This window comes from Rattus rattus, chromosome 3 (genome assembly GCF_011064425.1).
Source record: "Rattus rattus isolate New Zealand chromosome 3, Rrattus_CSIRO_v1, whole genome shotgun sequence".
In the NCBI taxonomy this organism is placed as follows: Eukaryota; Metazoa; Chordata; class Mammalia; order Rodentia; family Muridae; genus Rattus; species Rattus rattus.
The window spans coordinates 19,268,245-19,292,260 of record NC_046156.1 but is presented as its reverse complement, the minus strand read 5'-3'; the positions used below and the strand labels follow the sequence as shown (position 1 = coordinate 19,292,260).

At 40.3% G+C, this 24,016-nt stretch overlaps 1 protein-coding gene across 2 annotated transcripts in view; it reads right to left on the bottom strand.

The window, feature by feature from the left end:
- Positions 1 to 24,016, bottom strand: part of Unc5c (unc-5 netrin receptor C) — a 352,164-nt gene that overhangs the window by 28,605 nt on the left and 299,543 nt on the right. The window contains exons 8-13 of one of the 2 annotated variants that reach the window (XM_032897249.1): positions 23,152 to 23,208; positions 21,039 to 21,230; positions 20,043 to 20,387; positions 18,409 to 18,496; positions 8,753 to 8,921; positions 6,303 to 6,536 (exon numbers count right to left, since the gene is read on the bottom strand). In XM_032897249.1, the coding sequence (XP_032753140.1) occupies positions 6,303 to 6,536; positions 8,753 to 8,921; positions 18,409 to 18,496; positions 20,043 to 20,387; positions 21,039 to 21,230; positions 23,152 to 23,208 (1,085 nt within the window). The remainder of the gene's footprint in view (positions 1 to 6,302; positions 6,537 to 8,752; positions 8,922 to 18,408; positions 18,497 to 20,042; positions 20,388 to 21,038; positions 21,231 to 23,151; positions 23,209 to 24,016) is intronic. The other variant, XM_032897248.1, reaches the window with a different exon arrangement.

Here is a 24,016-nt window from a genome sequence, read left to right as displayed (position 1 = left end):
AATGCCCATGTAGAAAGATTAATAGAATCTAGTCCTAATTTTGTGCCTAATTCCAAAACGTTGTTCTTGAATCTTCCAGGGGTCCTCGAGGTAGACACAGTCACTGGAACCTATAGCATATTTTCTTGGTTTTATTTGATACATGTGTAACATGCATGGATAGATTAACGTCAGAAACCAGGACCCTGACAGTTTAATACACAAGATAGTTTTGAAGTCACCTGCTGCTTACCATGAGGCAGTAGCAGATGGACAACAGTGTAATCGACAACAGGTGGCTGGATGCAAATGAAGCCACCTATGCCTTTAACACATTCCCAGCATGCTCAGCCCAGGAGGGTATCACACCACTGTCAAATGAGCATCATCTAAACCATTTTTGTTTTTCCTACTTTCAGTGTTTTATACCTTTCTTTTTGTATCTCGCTTTCATAGGGTTACTGTTCTCTCCTGCAGCCTATGTTAGGATATTTGAGACTTAGATTAATCTAAGGGAGAGCTTTCTGTGTACCCAGAGACTCTGAAGAGAAAACCAGATTGTGGTGATGTATATGATGTGGTCTGGGTCACAAATATGTCTTTTAGAAACTCAATAAACATGCATATAGCATGAATGCAAATAACTTTTTTTTAAGTTTTAGATTTCAACATTTATTGAGGGTCTTTATTATAAAGAGGAGTGGTTAACAGTGTAGCAGAATTACTTATTTCTACATAAATGTATTTTTCTCTCTGGGAGTTTTAAGACTTATTCCAAACATAACCTTGTTCTCTATTAATTTCTAGTCTATTTATATTAGGATTTAAGGCTTTGCAAATAATGAAAGGAAAACATAATTTTTATTACTTTAATTACCCAAGGAGGAGGAGAAAAAAAGGCGACTCAGTGATACTTCAAAGTCCATCTTTTCAATATACTTGACCTCTCTATTTGAGTTTATTCCAGACTATTCTCACAGTTTCCAGCATCTTTATCTCCTTGTGTGAACTCAACCTCAGCTTTGCTCCCACCTGCCCTTCATGCGTGTGCACAGGAAGAAAGCTTCCTGAACGGTCTATAAAAGATACCTGCTGTCTTCTGTCAGCCTTGCCTTTCACCCCAGCAGTCACTGCTAGCATTCCGATTCTACAGCAGTGCTTCCAAATTGCTAAGTGAAGCTTTTAAGTTTCAGGTGACCATTTTTGCTCCAGGGCTTAACAAAACTCAGGAAAATTGTTACAAAAGCTGCCGAACTCAAAGAGGTAGGTAGAAAGATGAAAGGATGTTTCAGAGCTTCTTGAGCCTGACTGATAGGGAGCTTCCTTTTCTTTGTCTAGCCATACCCATAATAATATCGCTAAATTTAAAAACATTTTTGATATACCCAGAATTGATTTTTAATAAGTAAAAACCAACAGTCTTGGTATGTTCAGGCCACCACCTTTTCTAATAACTTGCAACTTGTATTTCTAATAACTTGTATTCTTGGAAAATGAGCACTCCTTTGGACCCCCACCATAGACTTATGCTTCCATTTTTCCACAATCCAAAAAGACTCCCTACATCCAGCTGCAACTTTATGAGATGATCAAGTCCTTGGAGACTCAATAATGGGCTGCCAGTGTCTATGGTAAGGAGGTAGCTTTAAGCATAAAGCAGGAAGAAGATCTCCTTCCCCTCAGTGCCCAGATTTAGAGAGAAGAGATTACACCAAAGACAAGGAGGCATATGGACCAAGCTTATAGAGTATCCATAGAGAAGTAAGAACACTGTTAGTAATGCAGATGACTATGATTTGATTAGAACATGGAGAAGAAGTTCCAAATCGAACAACTACTGTGTGAAAAATGATGCATTAGGAAGAGATCAATAAAAGGACAAGGGGAGCAGGACAGGCATGGCTTAGATTAGTCTTCTTGGGGATTCTTATGAGTTTAAATGGAAATGAGCCTGAACAAAAAGTAGAGAATTTGTAAATTTGTATGCATCATTGGCATTGTGAATCAGTGTAGCTTGATGCAGCTCAATGGGACAATATGTTTGAGATGAGTTCTCTATGGAGATGGATAAAGAGAGAAGAGGATTTTTAGATCAGGAGACTAGGGAAGGTTGAGGAGGCTTCTTCTAAAAGCCAGTGGCAGCTTCAATGTAACAGAGATGGATGCTTATGGGATTTTAGTCTTACACTAGACACAGGCTCAGATTGGAGATCCTGACAAAGAAGTTACTGCTAAGACTAGAATATGGACACATCTACATGGATGGATGAATGCCATGAGTGGGAAGAAGACTAAAATAACATGTACCTAGAATGGCAAATATGGGGGTAACATTGAATTTGAGGGACTACTCAGAGTAAAATAAGTTGAAAAAAAAAAGACAACAAAACAGGCCCTGCTGGGCTGGTAGAAGCAGAGATCTGCACTTAAGAAAATATAGTGGGTAATGAACAAGAATGAGAAAAATCCAACCCTTGAGTAGAGTGATATCCCAGAGCTGGTATGGAGTGCGGGAATGAGTAGAGCTTACTTTTTCAGCCTTGTGGTGAATTAAGAGAATGGGGCTTCTCTGTGGGTGCTGGAGGAGATAAAGAGCTGTCTGGACGATCCAGCAGTGGCTAAGCTGAGTAAGTGAAGGAATGGGGGAATGAATGACTTGAGGGTGCATGATGTGTGACCTTAATGGACTCACACAAAGATGTGCGAACATGTTTAAGGTAATAGTCCTTACGTGACTGTACAATATGCAAAACGCATTGTGGTAAAACTCCCAAGTCCCAGCCAATGTAGATCAGAGCCTTTGCAGAAGGACTCTGGAACAGATCTCTGAAACCCAAGTGGGTTTCATACATGTGTGAAGATGAAGAATTACTAAATAAGAATTACTGGGAATGGAAATGAAAAGGAAAGGAGAAAGAAGGACTGGGAAGGGTGATGGAAGGAGATTGGAAATCCAAAGACTACAGGAAGAGCATGGAGATGCTGGATCTGCAGTGAGAAGTAGCAGGAAGTGTGCCAAGAAGGTATGCTTTTGTACTGGAGGGCCCTTTTGAGCTAATGAGCCTCCAGGTTCCTATTCGAGTATGGGTAAGGTAGTCGAGACATGACTGAACTGTCTCTTCGGAGTGTTGAGTAGACCGTTTACTTATTACCAAGATTTCGGTTTTCCTGCATCATTAAAGGCCCAAGAGGTACAAGAATGCCTCATCCATAATTCACATTTCTTTCCAGCTAAGTGCTGGATCCCCACATGCCGAGCATTTATAAATGTGTATCTAGAAAGCACCGTCCATGATCCAAGCTGCTCTTGGGCTGCTTTCGTGGCTGAGAGCAAACTCACTGGTCTTCTTTTGCACTGGCCATTTCTATCCCAGTTCTATAATTAGCATACTCAAATTGAGTTACTTTTTAAAGTATAACATTTTCCCATAATTTTTGTGTGTCTATTGGGAAGGCAGGTTGGGAGATTCTGAGTATTGCTATGTCAGAATATGAGTTATGTGCATGACATATTTCAGATACCGTCAATGTCTGTGTGCTTCTTGCAGTAATTTTTTTCATGGAATTGTTCAGAAGATTCACTTTAATCAGACCCCATGGCTCTCCAAAAATTACAGATTTTTTTCCTTTTAGGAAGAATTTAAATCTAGCATGATTTGTATTCTGCTGGTGCCTCAGAAGTGTTCCACAAAGCTGCAAGGAGGATAAAGGAAAAAACCTGAAGCCTTACACAGGGCCACACTCAGATCATTTACTTCCATATCAGGAAGGACCAGCAAAGTCCCTTTCCTTTTCCTGGAAACCTTGCTGGCCATATCCACCAGGAACACTGCAGTTGCCTATGGCTGTTCATTTCTCCCTTACCACAGTCTTTGAGGAGGCTTCCCAGGATCCCTGAGCTGTAACTTCCATTTTTTCACAATCCAAAATCATTCCCTTGATAAAAACTGCAGAACGAAATATCCTGACAGTCAAACATGTTCTTCCCTTGGTTTTCTTGTCTCCTTTCACTCTTATTTCCCTCCCCTGCTACTCTAATTTCCTTTTACTGGCTGGCTTTCCTGCTCCCATATCATGGCAACTTCTCCTTAGTCCCTCTCTGGCTATACATTCAAGTTAGTTCCATAGACCAACTGTAGTTAACTGCTCACACCCGAGGCTTGCTTTCTCTACAACATTGCTGTGTGACCTAGAGTCGCTTAAACTTTCCTGATCTTTGGAGTCCACATCTGTTAAATAGAATAACGATACTTTCTTGGGTTATTGTAAAGATTAAATGAGTTAATAAAAAATATGTAGAATTTTGACTGGTAGATAGAAGCACTCAGTAATAGTCATTCGTCCACTCTTGTCTTTGGATATTTTTCCTTCTTAGTGCAGTGGACAAATATCAGCTTGATATCATTGATGCCTGGATCTGGATGTTGGGATCTGTTGTCTGTTCAGAAAATCAACCCCATATATATTTGTTTGAAAAGCATATATTATTTTATAACTGTTGTATCATATTTATGTTATACACATATTTATGGAATATAGTATGTTATCAAAGAATGAGACAAATACTGCATAATCTGACTTATGTGTAATTTGAAGAAGTTTATTTTATAGGATAATGCCTTAAAAGAATAGTTCCAAAGGTTAAGGAGGATCAAAGGAGGGAGGAGAACAGAGACTGTTTGACAGGGATAAAGACACACACACACACACACACACACACACACACACACATATACACACATATATATATACGCACACACATATAAACATACACACACATATACATACACATATATATACATACACACACATATATATATACATATATATACATACACACACACACACACACACATATATATATATATATATGTATATATATATATAAAATTGTCCCTTGGATATCTTTAGGTGCCAGATTTATACCCCTAACTCAATAGTCCATAAGTAAAATTACTATTGACAACAAATGTTTGTGTGATCCACATCCACAGGGTGAGAGGTTTAAGAGACTGGATTTTTGGAAGATAATTATATGATGAGGTAAGACTCTTCTGAATGAGAGAGATGTCATTATAAAAGGGCCTCCACACCTTCCCGATCATCTCTACTTCATTAAGACTCGGCAAGGGACTGGCTGTCTGAAACCTGGAAGAAGTCCTTACTGGAGCCCAACCCCGCTGACACCCTCACACTGGGCTTCCTAGATTTGCCACTGTTAGGTATAGAGGTTTGATCTTCTATCCTCTAGCTGAGCGAGTCACCATGCTGCTTGCTGAGGACCTCGTATCCCTATTTCCTTCTTCTCTTTCCTCTGGTATCATCACAGCTCTGCCACATCTTCTTATTAAGTTGACTCTGTCCACTGAAGTCAGACTCGTGGGTCTAGTGTGAATTTCCAATCATGCCTTGCTTCTGTTTAAACCACTGTACTCCCCACACACTATCTTGGATAGCTAAGCTCCATCTTACGTGAAGATGCTATCTTCAGCTTGTAATACATCTGCATAAAGGCATCAATTCTGGTTCACTTTCATGCGTCTTCAGCCTGTCCCACATATCTAGGCATCTTTAATGCTTTTTTCCTATCAACGATGCTTAAAACCTTCCATTATAACAAGACTTAAACATTAGCTCTTGTTCCGATTTTCTTAAAATACCATGTAGTTGCTCTGCCTGAACTCTCACAGAATGTTGCATCTCAGCTGTGACATTCATCATGTTCTGGCTTATCTCCTCAACCCTGGCACGTTTCCTTTATTCCTCCTTCTAGATCATAACTTCTTCAAAGGCACTTATTATATCCCTTGAAGCTTCAAATGGGATAAAACGAATGGCAATAATCACACCAGGAATTAAGCTCATTTATTCTGCAAAGCAGCAGCCTGTTGTCAAATGCTAACCCTCTCCCTCACAGCCCTCGTAAAAAGAATGGGAGAGCATATAAATGAAGTAGCACACAAGAGGAACATACAGTGTGAGCAATTATGCCAATTTCTTTTATAGGAAGAACACAGCTGAGATAAACATGGAAGCAGATTATTTACCATCCATGGGCTCCGTTGCCAAATTCTTCTACATTTTTCATTAAAAGAGCTAAAGTAAAGTAAACAAAAGTAGCCCTTGGGAGGAATTAGCACAGAGAAAACGGCTTATTTATCAGCATGGCCTCTGAGATATATCCGTTTGTATAACTGCTTCCTCTGGGACCCTATGCATGTGTTTGCACACCTGCCCAGAGCCACTACCAGGTGCGTAAGGTCACTCCAAACCTTTGCTTCCAGGTCAGGGTGAAGACGGTTGGGTAGGTGGGAAACACTTACCTTCAGGGCATCCTGTGTGTCATCCAGGCAGTAGACTCTGATGCTATACTCCAGGGAAGAGCAGCAGAGGGGCCCAAAGATGGCCAGCTTCAAGCGCTTGGCAGCTGCTTTGGTGGTGGACTGCCCAACCAGGGCATAGGTACTGAGGTTCTCCGTGAGAATATGGCAAGCCTCTGCATCCAGCTGAATGTAACAGGGGGTTGTGAAGTTTTCCTCTCCAACCACCACAACATCCTGGGGATGATGGGGAAGGGAACGTGGTTATGCTAACAAAGACACAGGCCAGCCACCATGGATGGTGGGAGATAAAACGGAAATATGTCCCTGAGTTCTAGCTCATCGTTCTCAAGGTTTGTGGTACCTATTTTCATTCTCCAGCATCAGCTCTTTCCATCACTGTCTATACATGGATGTAACACTTGACATAAGTATCCTGGGATCTACATGAAAAGCCAAAAGATAATAATAAATTATCCCTTTTATTTTAGGATACTTGAGCTCACTCTGTGCTTCTGAAAATTTGGTGTTTTAATCTTTCAACGTCTTATTGAATCTAAAAGTATAAATTGTTGACATACCAACCTAGCATATCAACCTTTCCCCAAGAATCCACATTTAAAATTAGAGGAATTAAGATATTATATTGTACTGTACTTTCTCTTCCAAAATTCATACTACAGTAATTTCTCAGAATGCTATTATTTCTCCTAAATAACCTCAGCTCTCAGAATCTCCACAAGGAGAGATGTGGCAAGGACATACTGCGTTTTACATATGTCCCTGCTAATTTTCTTATGCTATCCATAAAACAGTTCATTTATTTTAGATATAAAAATATTTAGAACCAAATAAGTAGAAGTGATGATTTTTGATTTATTGCCATATAACTAAATGGCTTAGCCTACATACTAACAAAGAAGGAGGTCATTCAGTCAAGAGTCAACATTCCACAAGCTTCCAGTAGTCAGGGTGGAAGGTGATGAGACATGCTGAAGACCGGGCTAATAAAGCACAAGGCTTGGTTATGAGTTGAGTTCCCGTGAGGTCAGCCAACGGGATGACAGGCACAAGGCCAGCAGAGCCATGGTTTACTGCAGACAAGTAGAGGTTCTGAATTTCATGTTCTCTCCCAACTTCTAAGCAAGTTGGATGGAGAAGGACGTGTGGGAGATAAAACATAGTCATGAACACAATTCAATCTCTGAATTAGGTCATTTTGTCTTCACAGAGCACGAGTCACTTCTACAATGCTTTTTACCAGGTGAGTCTAACTCATAGTGACTCCCAACCACTCAAAAACACTAGTGAATGAAACTTAGTTTCCAGGTCTGGATAATGATACAAATGTAGTAGGCGAGAGCTCACCACTACCTCAGATAATGGTTTTTAGGCTAGGCCTTATGACATCATCTGACATAGAATGAGCCATAGTTTAATACAACCAATGAAATCATAGTTTGACGTAAATATAAAGGAATCTTACATGGAAGAGAAAAGCAGCTCAGGGCCTCTAAGGCTATTCTAGGCCTCATGACACTGGAGACAGAAGGACCTGGGTGTGTAGTTCAGGAAAACCAACCGTGCCTATTACGGCCCAAACATGCCTTGTAAGGGCTTACATGAGAATGTTCCTTGTATTTTCCTGGACTCCCTAGTTCACCCCTATATCTTCATTGCCATCATTTAGGCCCAGAGATGGAAAGGGCACTTAGCAGAGTACCTTGTAAACACTTAAGCTAGAGCTTTAGGTATTCTTTGTGTGTTTAGTTGTAGTTTTAATATAGTTGAAGATTAAATGATATTAAAGTGAGACCTGTCTAAATCTATTTGAAGACATAACCCCAAACTCAATCCTAGACTTGAGGTACTCTAATAAGGAATGATTCCTTCATATGGTCAAGTGTAGACAATGTTCGTAGAAAGGAGAAACGTAGTTAATCCCGCAATACTGTGTTTTGCTGCTAAGTCAGTTTTCCTAAAATATTATAGCTTTTAAACTTCCATTTGTATCTTTGTAATTTCTTTGGCTAAAAATACCATAAGTGATTATATTGTAACTTCACATTTTGCATATGTAATTTTTAAAACATATATATTTATACTATCATTTACATATGTATTTGATAAAGATATTCTTGAGAGACAGATGCTAAGTGAAAAGTTCTGATGCAAGTTCTGATGACCCCTCCTTTCCTCCTCTCCCAACTTTTGGTGCCTATACTCCTAACAGAGGGTTCCCTGGGATTTTTGAGTCTCTTTTATTCTGTGAGCTGATTTTGAAAATCAGCTTTCTGGTGCCCATCAGTCAAGAGATAAGGAAGTAGTTACTGGTCTTCTGTCTCTCATTTTGAGTGTGAGCTAAAGGATGCCCTGCTTTGCTTTGAAAATAAAGGTCTCCTCTGAATGATGGACAGTGAGTATCATGTTTCTCCCACAGACATTCAACTCACCTCCCACTGTCCCTGCACTGCCTGGTTTTTGAGCTGGATCTTCCAGTCCTCGGTGTTAGGGTCTGCACAGTGATGCAGAGTGAGGATGACAGGACGGGTCAACAGAGCTCCAGGAGGCCCACAGCTCACCACAGGGGTCAGTAGGGTCTGAGAGTCTTCCATGGGGGGCCTGCATGGAGAGCAGAGGACCATAGCAGTGACATTTCCATAGTAGGAATATACTGTATCATCACTGAGTTCTAAAGTTAGATAAACAGTTCAAGCCACTTCCTCATAACACTTGAGCAGGGTGGGTATTGGGTGGTACAACAGAAATAAATGGAAGCCATGTTCTGTATAGATAGGCTTTTATCTTGTGAGACAGGAGGTTTTTCTGACAGTGGAACATTTGCCAGCATCTCTTTGATCCACATCCTCAGACACAGGCCTGCCTTGGGTAGCTTCCTCTGAATTCATGCTCTGATACTTTCAGGATGGAATGAGAAAGAACAGAATCCTTATGATGTTACATAACCAGCTTTTCTGATAAGGCTCACCACTGGTCTCACAGTGTTTTAATACTTTTGTGTTTTCAGGGCCTAACTTGAAAAATACTTCAAAAAACTCACTTCAGAATGAGGACACCCTAGAGCTAAACTTAGTCGAAATGACTTTCAGGCATAATTCAGGCGAGTATAGCAGATTCATTCTTTCATATGTGAGCAGAAAGAATATAGAATGGCATTTCTCTAGCAAGTTAAAACAAGATCACATCAGTTATGTATTTCACACACAAAAAATCTGGCCATAAGGGACTCAAAGATGCAAATTATCCTTTCTTTCTTTATTCTTTCTCTCTTCCTTTCTTCCTTCCTTTCTTTCTTTCTTTCTTTCTTTCTTTCTTTCTTTCTTCCTTCCTTCCTTCCTTCCTTCCTTTCCTTCTTCCTTCCTTCCTTCCCTCCCTCTTTCTTTCTTTCTTTCCTTTTTTCCTTCCTTCCTTCTCTCCCCTCCCCCTCTCTTTCTCATTCCTAAACTCTATCAATCTCTATCATGTATTTGACTAAACCAAAAGTAAAATGACTAATTAGTCCAAGCTGCCAATTAGTATTTGAGAAAGTCCTTCCAAATTTTTGAGGTTGCTTAATTGTCTCATAGCTCACAACTGCTATTTTGTGATTGGGCTAAAGGCATGCTTCTCAACTGTTCTCACACTGACTGCCAGTATGACTGGCTACTGACATCACAGGCCCATGAAATTTTAGGAGGGTCTTTGAACTTTGTCGACACCTAGAACAGGGGGTTTAAGACAGCACAACTAACATCTGGTTAGGGCCTTAGACATATGCACAGTTAGAGACCATGGTTACTAAAACATCATTCATCATCAACTCACATTATGATCAACTAAAATGAACATGATCTTTCTTCTAGACATTTTTTCCATGACCTGGCAACTAGGCCATTTAATATCATGTATTTAGAAAGATTATTTTGATATCTTCTCCATTACAAAACATTGTCATTTTTTTCCAATGTTGTCTGGCAAGCAAAGATTCTACCCTTTTCCTTTAATGTTTCTTTCCTGTTCATGAGGAAGTTTTCAGTAATTTGGTATCTCATTAAATTGAGAATCCTGAAGTTAACCTAAAATTTAAGTGCATAGGATATGAGAATTGCTAATTTCTTTAACTTAGAATAGGAAGATATAGTCGCATCACAAAGTCATTTTGCATTGGATTATTCTCAATCAAGTAACAACACAAATATTTTGTACTAGGCTCCAGTTAAGAGGGGAGCATGGCAATATCATTATTAAAAATCTCTGATTAAAAGTAGCCAGCGAAAGCCACTGGAAGGTAAGTATTTTGTTAAAACCAAGCTGTCAAATATTCCTAACAGAAGTGTTCTTAGGCTACATCGAGCCTATTGCGTTTGTTAGATGGCATTTGAACCTAGACATATTTATATTTTTAAGTTTGCTTTAGTAGATTCTATATGCAGTTCTTAATGCCATGTCATTCTTCCAAATATCGTTTATCTCCCATACTCTCCTGACCTTCATGAATTGGATATGTCTACCACTTTGTGGTGATAATAATCACTGCCAAGACTGAAACACAAGAATAAGACAAGGGTGAAGATCTCCACGAGGTCACCACTTCAAGCCTTTCTCTCATCAGACATCAATACCTCCAAGATATTTAGCTCGACCAAATATAAACCCATTAAAATGCACATCTCAGTGACATCCTCCTGTCTTATTCATGTGGACATTTAAAAGGACATCTCGGATTCTTCCGTAATTGCAGTGGCTACATGAAATTGATTTGTCTCTTGTTGTTACCTATAGTTTATGTATTATTTATCCCCTCTTCTAGAAGTCAGTAAATATCTATGCCCTGCCCTTATCTACTGCTGACTAAATGAACAGAGATGAATGAAGGAAGGCAGCTGTGATTATTTTTAACATCGTTAGAAGATAATTCTTTATAGATTATGATAATTGATGTTCTAGCAGTCTTCAAGGAAGCTTGTCTGCAGTTTCCTTAGAAGATAAGGCTGGCTACATCCACAGGGACTAACAGTCAGAGCTACCACTCATGAAGAAAGGCTCAGTTTCTCCAGATTTCGTGGTACTTTACTAAAACTGTATAGAAAACACCTGATACTCTTTGAAATATTCCTGAGCTTCAGCTCAGAAAACTAACACAAAATTAATGATGATCCAGAACATGCAGCGTTGTGCCTGATGAGCCTTTGGATCTAAATTTTTTGTCGTCTATCAGAACTGGCATGGCATGACAGTTAACATGATAGCTCATAAGTGAGGTCAGTCATTAAAGCCCTCACAGTTTCCAGTTAATCATCATTCCTAAAGCTTACAGTTCTGTCTGTATTGCCCTTAAGAATCCCAACCGCCATTGCTCCCTCCTTCTCTTGAGGTTGTAGGAGGATCTCACTAACTTCTCTCTCCCCCCTTCTATGTGCGAGCCTCAGACAAGCTTTGCTTATTTCCAGTCCTTTAATATCCTGCATAACATGTTTTCTTTATTAAATCTGCAGTTTCCTAGGTACCTGGGGGTGGGTACATATATTTGGAATAGGTTTCTGGCAATACCTCGAGACTTCAATATTATCACTTCTACCACCTCGGTTTTCATTTTCTCTTGATGCATTTTGTCTCCTTCCCTTTGTCTAATCTCCCCCATCCTAGGATAACATGGGTGAAGCTTTGTTTTCATTTTGTCGTGATTAATATTATACTATATGCCCTTGGCAGTGACTTTATTGGTGCCTAATATCACTTTTCCTACTAGGAGAGAAATAACCCCTCAATGGCTGTGTTTTCCTCAGGCCTACTCCTACCTTTTAGTTACAAGTGTACCTTGAGAGATGGGCAATCAATTTTGCAGGGAAGGCCCTCAAGCAGATACTTTCAAGTGGCCCTAGCAGAGAGCTGAGGACCGTCTCTCAGGCTGGTGGCAGCAACCTGTGCTTGGAGGAGGGAGGAGGGGTTTCCTCTCACTGCCCATGAACATAAGGGAGAAATGAAGTACCCCCCCCGCTGGGTTGGAAAATTGTCAGCTGGGCACTGTCTGAGCACACCCTTGGCATGCAGTAGTGATGGGCAGAGCTCTCGGAGGAGGGAAACCAAATGGTGGGTGGCAGGGGGAGGGTGGATGTCAAATGAGTGTCAAAAGAATTTATTAACTCAGTGAGGTGTGGATGTACGACGAACAGGGAAGTGAGGAAGAGGAAAGAGAATCTTCAATGGAAGGAAAAACAAAGAAGGAAGACTCTCATTCGCTTCTAAGATAAAGGAAGCGGTTTCCACTGTACGGGAAAGGGGAGACTTAGGTAAAAGTTGACTATGTTAAACCACAGGGCAGATGTGTATAAAGTCAGAGCCATTATTTACATAAATGGAGGGTATTCAGAGTACATAGAGACAAACTGTTGAAACTAAATGTAGGATTTTGTGTGTCTCACGAGCTTTCGGATGTCCCATGAACTATTTGAGTTACATAAGCAAATGGTCTGCACAGATTAACTGCAGGTGCCAGGGAAATGAACAAAACTGAGGTACAGAAGCAGCAACTAAGGAGAAACTCAGCAAAGTCCAATGATCATAATGTCTAAAGTGTTTAAAAAAAAAACCAAACGAACAAAAACTTAACAAGGATAAAATCAGGCTAAAAGCTGGACAGGTCCCAGTGCCCCTTGGCCAAAGTGAATGAGAAGAAGCTGCTTTCCAGAGAGATTTGCTTCTAGCTTCTCCTGGCTATTATCAGTGAGAAGAGCATACAGGAGAGCATTGTAGACAACTCCCATATAAGCAGCTGAATTAACTACTCGTGAATACCTGTAAAGGAAGGAATCATGGGACCCCTTTTCCAGAGGATGAAACCTGAGACACTAACACACTTGCCTGAGATGCTGGGCTAACTGTTAACACCAAAGATCTCATACAGAAATCATTTTGCTTCTTTCACACTGGTATATCTAGGTTTGCTGACCATGAGCTTAGGGACCTTTTGAAAAGAATCTGCCTCTGTCTACCTCTGGGTGGACATAAGGTGCCTTCTGTGAATGCACGTCTTTCTGTCAGGTCCCTCAGGATAGCAATCTCACCCCAGGCTCAGGTGTCTTTTAAAGCACATGTCTTCCCACATAACTGGCAACTTGAAATATTTGCATTCTGTGTTCACGACAGGAAATGTCTAACTTGCTTCCTATCAAAAGCTCAATTGAACAAAAAAGCCGCTCTGAATGGCATGATTCCGTTTTCCCAGACAGGCAGAGCCTATCTTGAGATGAAGGCAGAACAGCTAAGCAGTATGCTGTGGGCTTTAAACTCACGGGATTATTTTAGTCAGTGTATACTTTGGGTCCCTACAATTTGCTTCCCCTGGGGATCATTAACACAGAGAGTCTTTAAACTCATTGCCATTGTCATTTTATCTTAGGATCTTAACGACTCAAAATGTGTTTTTTTATGAGGAAGGAGAGAGGAGAGAAATGTTCTCCTTCTAGCAATATTGTTCATGTGGATCTTAAGAAATAGGGAAGACTTCCTACTCCCCACCCCTATTTTCCTTCTTTTGTTTTTGGCAACAAAATCTCTCTGTAGTCACTACTGGACTTAAACTCCAAAACTTCCTCTCTCAGTGTTGTGAGTGATAGAGTTTCAGACATGCGCTATTGCATCTGGCTGGCTTTTCCTCTGGAAACTATGAAATAACAAGGAAATGCTACTGTTTCATATTCCTACTGCTCACCTGACATTATACATAACTATATACTTTATGGTTGATACTAATATATAATATATCAATATATATCAGTATTTATATATATATCAGTATATCATATATCTATATCATTTATCTATACATCTATCTATCTATCTATCTATCATCAATGTATCTATCTACCCATCCCTCTATCCATCCCTCTATCTATCTATCTATCTATCTATCTATCTATCTATCTATCTATCTATCTATCTATCTATCTATCTATCTATGGGAGCCTAGGGATCTGTGAATGTTGCTCTGCACTAGGGGTAATACAAATATTTGATATAAGTAAATACAAACCTTTTTGTAGAAAGAATAATTACTTTTTGTACACATAGAAGAGTAATTAACACAGTCTGAGACTGATTTTATTTTGTTTTCACTTGTCTGTCCTAAGCCAAGGAGAACATTAAATAGGTGGTGTCCACCAAGTGTTTTGGCAGAAGTATGAACTGGCTTGTACTTTATGCCACAAATGACATGCAGTGTTCATGGCCTCCCGTAGTCACCCAGTTGCCATCATCTCCAGCTGAAGCCTAAGCTGTATCGTATTGGGGTACTGCCACAGCATGGGGGTACTCTCTTCTACTCTCCCATAATTCTCCTTTCCATCCTTTCATGGTATCCTAATCATAGGAGTGACTATACATTTTGAATAGAGGGAAGAAAATAGAGTATTGATAAGGTCAAAGTCCTCTTCTTTAAGCTTCCAAAGCTTTTGACTTTAAATAAAAGATTCATAGTTACTCTGTTGAATTTGATTTGCATCAAGGACGTTTTGTGTGTGGAGGAATCTTAAGACCTCAGAACATCATGAGAAGGAGGTGGAGTGGGGAGATGGCTCAGGGTATAAGATGATTGAAGCAAAAGCATAGGAATCTTAGTTTGATATCCAGCATGCACATATAGCTACTGTGTCACATACCCGTGATCCTAGCAAAGGGACAGTAGAGACAGAATGACCCTAAGGGCTTACCAGCATGCCATTTTGGACAGATTGACTAGTCCCTGTGTCAGTAGGAGATTCTGTGTCAGAATAATAACATATAGAGACATTGAGGATGACACCTGGAGTCCACTTTTAACTTCTAGACATGAATGTTTATTGCTCCCCTCCCCACACAAAGAAAATGCACATCAGAGACTCTTGATGAAAGTTACAGCACAAGATGACCTCTCGGATACACAAGAAGACCTCATGACACTAACATTCCATTAAAAAAGCAATGTGTTTACCCTGTAAGTGCTCAGTAGAAGTGCACTTCAGAAAGAGTAGGAATACAAATATCACTGATGTTCATTCTGCAGGGTCTTATGTGTGTTTCTGTGTTAGTGAGGCTCTACATACATCACTGAACCTATCTATAAAGGCTGAGGGAACTTATTCCTGTGGAATCGTCTCAGCTACACATCTTACTCAGTGACTGAGGAGGGCGACATATAACCCAAGCAAATCCGACCCCAGAGAGCTTCTGTTTTCCAAGGTGACATCCCTCCTGTGTACACCACTCCATAGACCCCGCCTTCTCGTTACCTTACATTCTGGCTGCACTTGCCATTGCTCAAGGAAGACCTCAACAATCTTTATGTAACACAGATAAAAACTGTCTGAGGATCCAGGGCAAGGAGACCAGATGTGCCGCTTGAAGGCATTTGCAGCAGAACTGGGAACATTATTTTTCTTTTCTCTCTGATTCCTTTTCATGGCATCCAGAACTGGGTGTGTTTCCAGCTGGATGGCACCCAGTTGGTCATCTGCGGATGTGAGCTGTCTGAAGGGAGGCGTGAACTTAATTACATGTGGCCTACTGAATGTGACAAATGGGGCCTTAGCATTATTGAATGCGCTCTACACAAAGCACAGACTGGCAGATGCCTGACCTAAATGAGCCAGAGATGGGACAAATCGTGTCTGACCAAAGAAGGTAAAGAATTGCAAGGCTGAATTTGCAAAGATTTCTTCCTCTCCTACTCTCTAGAGTTCTGGGGAAAAAAAAAACAACCCAAAGTCTCAGTTTCCCCATGCATACAATTTCTATAGCTTATGGAAAAATGTGGCCCCCTTTTATTTGTTTCTAGAATGAATGTTTTAATATCTCATTGAGGCCAAAACATTATCCTTTATCAATTCAAGCAGAGATTGAGATCTGAAAGCCAAGTTTCCCTTTAATTCCTGTACCCTGTAGTGGCCTTGCAATTTCTTCAATCAGTCAACCAAAAGGATCAATCAGTTCAGGAATCCCAAGTGTGAAAACAGATAGGACTCTATTTGTAGTCTATGGGAGCTATGGGAAGTTTATGGACTAACACTTCTCAAAGACAGATGTGGTGGCTGGCGATGTGGCCTGCTGGAAGAGGCAACAAACAGTAAGCCTTCCTGAAGGTCTGGCTTGGCTTGGACTGCAGGGAGGTAAGAGAGGAGTGCTCCAGCCTTGAAGGCAGGGGAATAATTGATGAAAATTATAACAGAGCAAAAAGGATGTCTTAGCTGGTCCGAAGGATTGCAGAGGAGTACACAGGACACGAGGCTAGGAAGCAGGCACATGAGAAACGCTCTCACTCTGGCTCATGTTGTAATGAAGGATAAACTAGGACCAGGGTTTGTATCTGACACATGGGTAATATAGAATGACTATTCATTGAGTATTTTTGAACTAAAGAATGAATATGTATAAGGATAAATAAGCTATGGTATAAGGGAATCTTAAAAATCCAAGGTAAAGAGGTGTTTGACAGTGGTGGTAGTCAAACTGACCTGCAAACAATGAGGAAGAACCATCTAAAAAGGACTGGGTTTGCGAACTCTAGGATATAGGACACTGGTCGTGTTTAGCATTTTTCTGTTGGTGAAATTCCCTATAGAACATGTCTAAAGTTTGAGGTAATTGTGAGAGAATGAAACGATGTATAATATAGATATATACGTGTAAAATGATTTTCTGTAGCTTGAATCCTTGGTGCTCAAGGATTCCTTGTCTTTTTTTTTAAAGCTTCTTGGTCTGGCTGTTGTTTGTATAGACGGAAGGATACTACCAGAGGGGAAAATGTTCTGGGTCATACTGTTATTTATAAATCCCCTGTCTCCACCTGGGTGCATAACAAAAGAGCTTTTCAGCTACCAAAGTAGGGGACCAAAGAGAGCAGGCTTCATGAGGATGCGGATGAGAGTGGGAGTGACTGTGCATGAGTCACCTGGTCTGCATTTGTCACTCTGACTCTGCTCAAAGCCAGACCTGAGGATGCTTTTCTTTGGGATCAGTGGTGGTCCTTATACAATGAGCACCTCCTGTTTGAAAATATCTTGTGTTTTAAGATCTTAATGTGGTTTTGAAAGCATTAACCACCCAGTTTCCAAGTGCACTGCTACACACACACAGACACACACACACACACACAGACACACACAGACACACACACACACACACACACACACAGATATTATATGGAAACTAATCAAGGAAGTCCATCTATCTTATGTCAGAAGTTAAGCTGAAAATTGAATTTAGAACATCTAACCTGTTCTTATTATTTTTACTGAAAATAGTTTCATATTGATGAACATGTCACATTCAAAATAGAGCCGTTGGATTCAGTCTAGTTTCGTCAACACTAGGTTCATCTTGAAAGGTCTAATTATAAAAGCTGAGCGTAAGAAGGTTGATGACTCTTTTACAAAGAGAAGAATCTGTGCGCAAAGGCTGTGTGCCAGGCTGAGGTGGGAGGGGCATGTCAAGGGCAGTGCTTGGTTGAGGTGGGAGGGGCAAGTCAGGGGCTGTGCTAGGCTGAGGTGGGAGGGGCAAGTCAGGGGCGAGGCTTGGTTGAGGTGGGAGGGGCAAATCAGGGGCTGTGCTAGGCTGAGGTGGGAGGGGTATGTTGGGGCAGTGGGTGGAGCGAGTCAGGGGGCTGTGCCAGGCTGAGGTGGGAGAGGCATGTTAGGGGCTGTGCTTGGTTGAGGTGGGAGGGACAAGTCAGAGGCTATGCTAGGTTGAGTGGGAGGAGCACGTGTGTGTGGGGGGTCTAAGGGTTAATACACTTTTGTGACTTTTTATTTCTACAATGGTGAGATTCTTGACCAGATCACAGGAAGCCAGAGAATCTTTGTAAATCCACACATCTCTTTGGATAACCTATGAAACATGCCTTTGGCCATATTTTTCTGCTAAAGGACCATCTGTTTACTCATAGATATTCATAGAAAATATCGCTAGAATTCTGTAGGATATGTAGTACCTGAAGCTTCAAAGGAAAAGAGGTTAAAATTTGACTTTTTTTATAGGTCTGGAGTCAAATGTATATCACTCCGTGGTTTCTATTGTATAACTCTCCTCCAAGTTAAACACTGATAAGGAAAAAAAATCAGAAAAAAAACATATTTACCTCATATTTTCTTTCCTGTGTACAGTCACATACATTTCATAGACCCTCCCCTGAGGAATGGCCCCAGCGGGAATCAGCAAGCTTACTCCTGAATAGCAAAAGAGAAAAGTACTGTATAAGACCAGTGAACCAAAAGGAAACTTCTAGAATGCCTTTGCAGCATGCAAAAAGGACTGAGATTTGGTTCCTATGTAGTCTACTTTTTCCCTAAGGACATGTAAAGACCCATTGCTGCCCTCTCTTCTTGCTGGGCTTGCATTCTGCCGCGGCTCCCTTTGAACTGTTATGGAATTACTTAAGAGAGTGATGTCATTTTGAAAGTTCGTGTTTTATTTAAGGAGTCGACAGATGGTTCCACTGTTGTTTTTCTTGTAAATTGAGGGGAAACCAAAAACTGCTATTAAAATTTTAAACAGCTGCAAAGATGCATTGTTTTTGATTAAAAAAAAAAAAAAAAAGGCTCCCCATGAAATCCAAAGTCAGGGGAATGCTAACCTCAGCCATATCAGAAAACTTTTTTTTTTCCTCTAAAATATCTGGCGAGCATCTGTGTTATTTCACAGCAGAGTTAGAGATAAGAATGATTTGTTATACACAACTCTAGGAAGTGAGCAACAAGATCCTACTTAGCTGCAACGTGTTACGGTGCTTCTCGTTTGTGTGAAGTGGGCCAATGAGGGATCATTGGTAGGAGCTGTGTGGAAGGTTGGCCTCGGACAACACTGTGACTATTTGAGCCAGTGTCATGACCACCTGGAAATCCTGGTTCCAAACCCATAGTGGAAATTTTTGTTTGTAGAATGTGCAGGCATGTGTATGTAGGCATGCATGTGTGCATAATACATAATTGTACATGACATTAACAAAATAGGTCAGTGAAGTCACTTTTGTCATTTTATTGAATAATACTCCAAGCCTTGTCCCAAATAGTCATGCTAGACTTTGAAATCAGACATTAGCTGTCTTATAACCTAGGGTTTCAAGTCGATCAGTACTGCTAAAAGTAAATTTCAACTGTCAACATTGGCAGTCACTGACCTAAGTTCTTTCTAGAAGGGCACTGTGTTTTTTATTCTTTAGATACCTCTAAACTATTCAATAAACTTAAAAACAAACGAAACTACAAATGGACATTGGACAAAGTTGAAATTGTAGGTCAATACATCATAGACTATAATAAATACTTTATAGATGCTCTCTGGTTGAATGATATACTGGATGAATTAATAAGTGAAGATTTCGGGTCTATTGTTATATTTCTAATCATTTATGAAATAGTTCTCTGAAATATAGCTTCCTGGAGAACATTGGACTGGACCAACTGATTGCATTGAAGCACAGGAAATACACTGAGGGTTCCTGGGTTCATTATATGCCTTGAAGGTAGTTGGTGCCAGTTCTGAACTCCATCTCAGCAGAAAGTTTTTTTTCTAGAGGAACTAAATTCAGAGTTAGCTGGAGGAGGTTAAAATGTTTTACAGATTTTATATGAAATAATGGTTGAGATTTACTGAATGGAAATTTGAGGTAGACTATATCAAATGTTTCAGATCCAATATGAGCAGAGGTAAGATTTTAGAGACTCCAGTATAGCTTCAAGCTGCATCTCTGTCACTTAAACTTTCAGGACTTACCTGAATTAGGGATGATGAGGTGACCTCCCAGGGAGTTGAAGGTGCCAAACGCTGTGCAGGATGGGTCAGTCTGTCTTGCGAGACTCTGGTTCTTCAGGTTCAGGGCCTCATTCTCTAGCAAGGATTGGGTCATCTGGGGTGACAGCTTGGATGAGAACTCAGCAAGGTCGTCCTGAGGAGTGACAGCACCTGAGCTGTTGTACACTTTGATTTTCAAATTGGGCAGTGGGTCTAGAATTGGAGAATTGGTCATTGGGATTTTGTCTGAGACATCATGCAGAGCATAGACAGGTCCCCTGTACATGGCTGCAGCTGAGGTGAGATCCGGGGGTACTGCCAGGAGATCTGAGGCAAAAAGAAATAGGAATTCTGTTTGCATTTTCCATTAACCAAGCCAGATTATCAAGAAAATATTTCGCAGCTTTTATGGAAAGCAAAGCTGATCTGCTAATAGTTCAGGTGAACAGGATCAGAGGCTCTGCAATACAGCAAACATGGTGTCAGCATCCTTCTGGTCAGGAGCCATCAATAGTTAACCTGGCTCCTTCTATATTTTGCCTTGGGGTCTAATCATGACATTTAAGGTATCTGGTTATTTCAACAGAGTAGAAAGAACAGTATGAGCTCCTGAGTCACTATCTCATAATGGCTTTGCTTGTATATGCTAAATTTAGATTCATCTGTAAATCACTGCATTAAAAGCATTATAAGAAGGGGAACAGGGACCAAAAAAAAAAAAAATCAATGATTCAATGTACTTATCCTTTCAAATAGAAGTTAAAAACAGGTACTTGTCAGAAGAGCGACCCAGAAGTTGATCTGATCTCAACAACTCTGACTTATTGTATAGAATGATTTCATTCCTATAATGCACAAAGCCAAGAATCTCTGCCTTTCGCTCATCTTATATTCTGACTTATCTGAATGGTGAGTCTGTAGGTGTGCAGGCACACCGCTCGCTCCCATGTGTAACTCACAGTGTAGAAAGCCCACTACCTTGTCTGGCAGCCTTGATGTTCACAGGCTGAAAGCCGCCATTGAGTGCTGAGGAGTCAATGATGTCAGACTCAAAGTCACGGTGGTTCTTGCGATACACGAACAGGGCCACCACAACAGTGATCGCCAGACAAACGGTTACAGCGATCACAATCCCAACGTAGAGAGCAACGTCATCTGAGTCAGGAGCAGCTGGAAAGAGAGAGGGAAACATCCGACCAACTGCTTCTACAAACTTCCCGCAGAACACATGTGTATTGCGGTAATTTTTTTTCAGACATTTATTGCCATTTTTTATGGGTTAATTTCAAGTCTATTTCAAAAGCTATATAAAATGACTGTGGCTTTTCAGTGGAAAATTATCTCTGATTTCTTTTTCTTTCTCACTCTGCATCAATCCACCCACTAATCTATCTTATAATTGGGCAGCATAACAGACTATTTATTGTGAGGCATTTAAAGAAACTGGCGCCCAACCCATTCCAAGCCAGGGGAAATAAAAATTTTATGACTACTCCTTTCAGGTTAAAAAAAAGTTTGGAAGTGTTTTTTAATTCATTGATAGTTCAAAAAAAAAAAGCCATAAACACTGTCAGACACATCTGGTATGGTTTTAATCTATATGTGGATTGAACCAAGATGTTTTTCTAGGTATCATTTCAAGTCATAAAATTACTTCCTATACACTCTTCTCTCTTCCCCTTCCTTCCTTGTGAGAATGGATGGGGGCAGTGAGAATACAGCAAAACTAACGAGAGGAGCAAACATGGTGGATTAGAAAGGTATGCTTTCCGAAGCCCAGATCCAGGGCGGAAGCTAATGTGAATTCCAGCTTCTGATGCAGATACAGTATTATTTCCCATTTCGAGCTTCCTGTGGGCCATTGGTAGAGCTTCTCATTATGGGAATAAGCTATAGGTCTATGATTAATTGGACAAATAAAGGTCTTGGTCAATGATCAGAAAGGTCAGGCTACCCCAGGAGGCAGGTAAATATTTGACCATAACAAGGTGCCTTCCATAGGGGGTTATTTCTAGGTAATATTAAAACAACAAGAAGAATTCTTATAAATGGTGCCTGTTGTTTGGTGGCATGAAACATGTTTGGATTGAAATGGAGAAGGTGACAGAAGCTGGTTATTGAAATAAAACAGATAAAAAGAAAGTTTGGTTGCCTCAGTTTGACATTGTTGGGTCTTTGTTCCTAGACCCATCAGAAATATTGAGCAAGTTAACCAGAGCTGCAGCTTCCTCACTGTAGAAGAAGAGATAGTTAAATTGATGCTTCTGGCCGTCTAGAACACTCAAAATGCCAGGGTCAATTTATATACATATACATTTTTTGGGAGGCAGGGGAGAGGATTTTTAAATCTATAGATTTTGTGATCTAAAATTCACAACTACTCCTCTCTCCTAAGACACAAAGCCATATAGTTTGCACGTGGGAATAACTCATCATTGGATCGGCCAGGGGTTCTCAGTAATTACCCACACTCTTGTGTCCTAGTCTTTAATTACACTGGCAGTTTATATAAATCTACAGCTGGAAAATGCCCTCTTTGAAAAAAAAATATCACCCTTCCCAGTATTTCAAATTTCCCATCGATCCAGTCAATACTGACAGCATTCAGCACCCCAATATACCTCATTATGTGACCACCGCTGTCAAAATGCTGCCTCTACTTTACTGTGGGGTTTTATTGGAGACCCTGTAGAGGAATTCATAACTCTGGATAGAATAGTATATCTAGTCCTTAATGCTTTCCAGTGCTCCTTCATGATGTATAGCTCAACAGATCTGCATTTTCTCAACTGTTCCTTTTGAGTGTTTGAACCCTGCCCTTTACGTATCCCAGCCAATTTCAGGATTTGTTTTCTCAGTGAGAGGGATGCATGCTTTCAATGGTAGACTGATAGCTTTTCTAGCTGGCAGCGACTTGAAATGACCCTTTCTTCTCTTCGGTATCGAAAATCTAATTTGTTTTCTCATGTTAGAATACATTAGGCTCCTATTTCCTGTGCGCGCATCTGGGAGCCGGGGAAAGGCAAACTTGAATGGGGGCAATAACGTTAAAGGGTTATTTCCCAACATAAAGCCCAAACATCAAACTTACAAGAAAATCCATATTCACTCTGGGTTCTGTGCTCAGTTGAAATGGGGTAAATGAATCCTTCAAAAGAAAAAATAAATAAATAAAAACAATGAAACAGAAATGGTGATGAAATCAAATTAATGAATGGAAACAAAATAGGAAGCATGAAAACAAATGGTCTAATTCAAAGGAAAAAAAAAGGAAAAGGAACCTGTAGTCTTTTAAAATTCTGGTTCACTACAGAATTATGATTTTGTGCCCCCTGTTTGCTCTGGAGCCTTACTAAGAATTAATAAGTAGGCAGATTGAATTTCAGAGCAAAAACTGGTCTCGAGTCACTAACTTTGGAGTGCTTAAAGTCTTTCTTTTATTGAGCATAAACTCTAAATGGATCTAATTTATTTCAGACATCGAGGGTCATTAGCATAAGGAAAATCTTTTTTTCCTCTTCCCCACCATATGCTTTAATTCCCAGGACATGCTCAGAAGGCCCAGACCAGTTTTCCTCTTCTTTTTTTTATTTAATCCTAACTGCTTGCTTTTGGCCTCATGGAACTAGAGCAGGCCTGTCACCACTGGTCAGAGGTTAAGGACCCATTTGCCTAGCCGAGCAGCGCTCACCTCTCTTCCATCTCAGGCCCACTTTTGGATTTTTGGTTGTTGCTTGTCCAATGGAGGCAGCCAGGAGACTGTCAATACAATGACAACCTGGGTGTTCTTCATGTATTTAAATCATTTGAAAATCAGTAGGGCTAAGGATTATAGGGTTATTAATTGTAGTGCTTTGGAGGAATGTTACTCATTGGCCAGATAATAACTAATAACCTCATTGTTTTGAAGCTCATGCAGAGGAATCACGGCAAGGTTTCTTTTCTTTCGAGGGCGT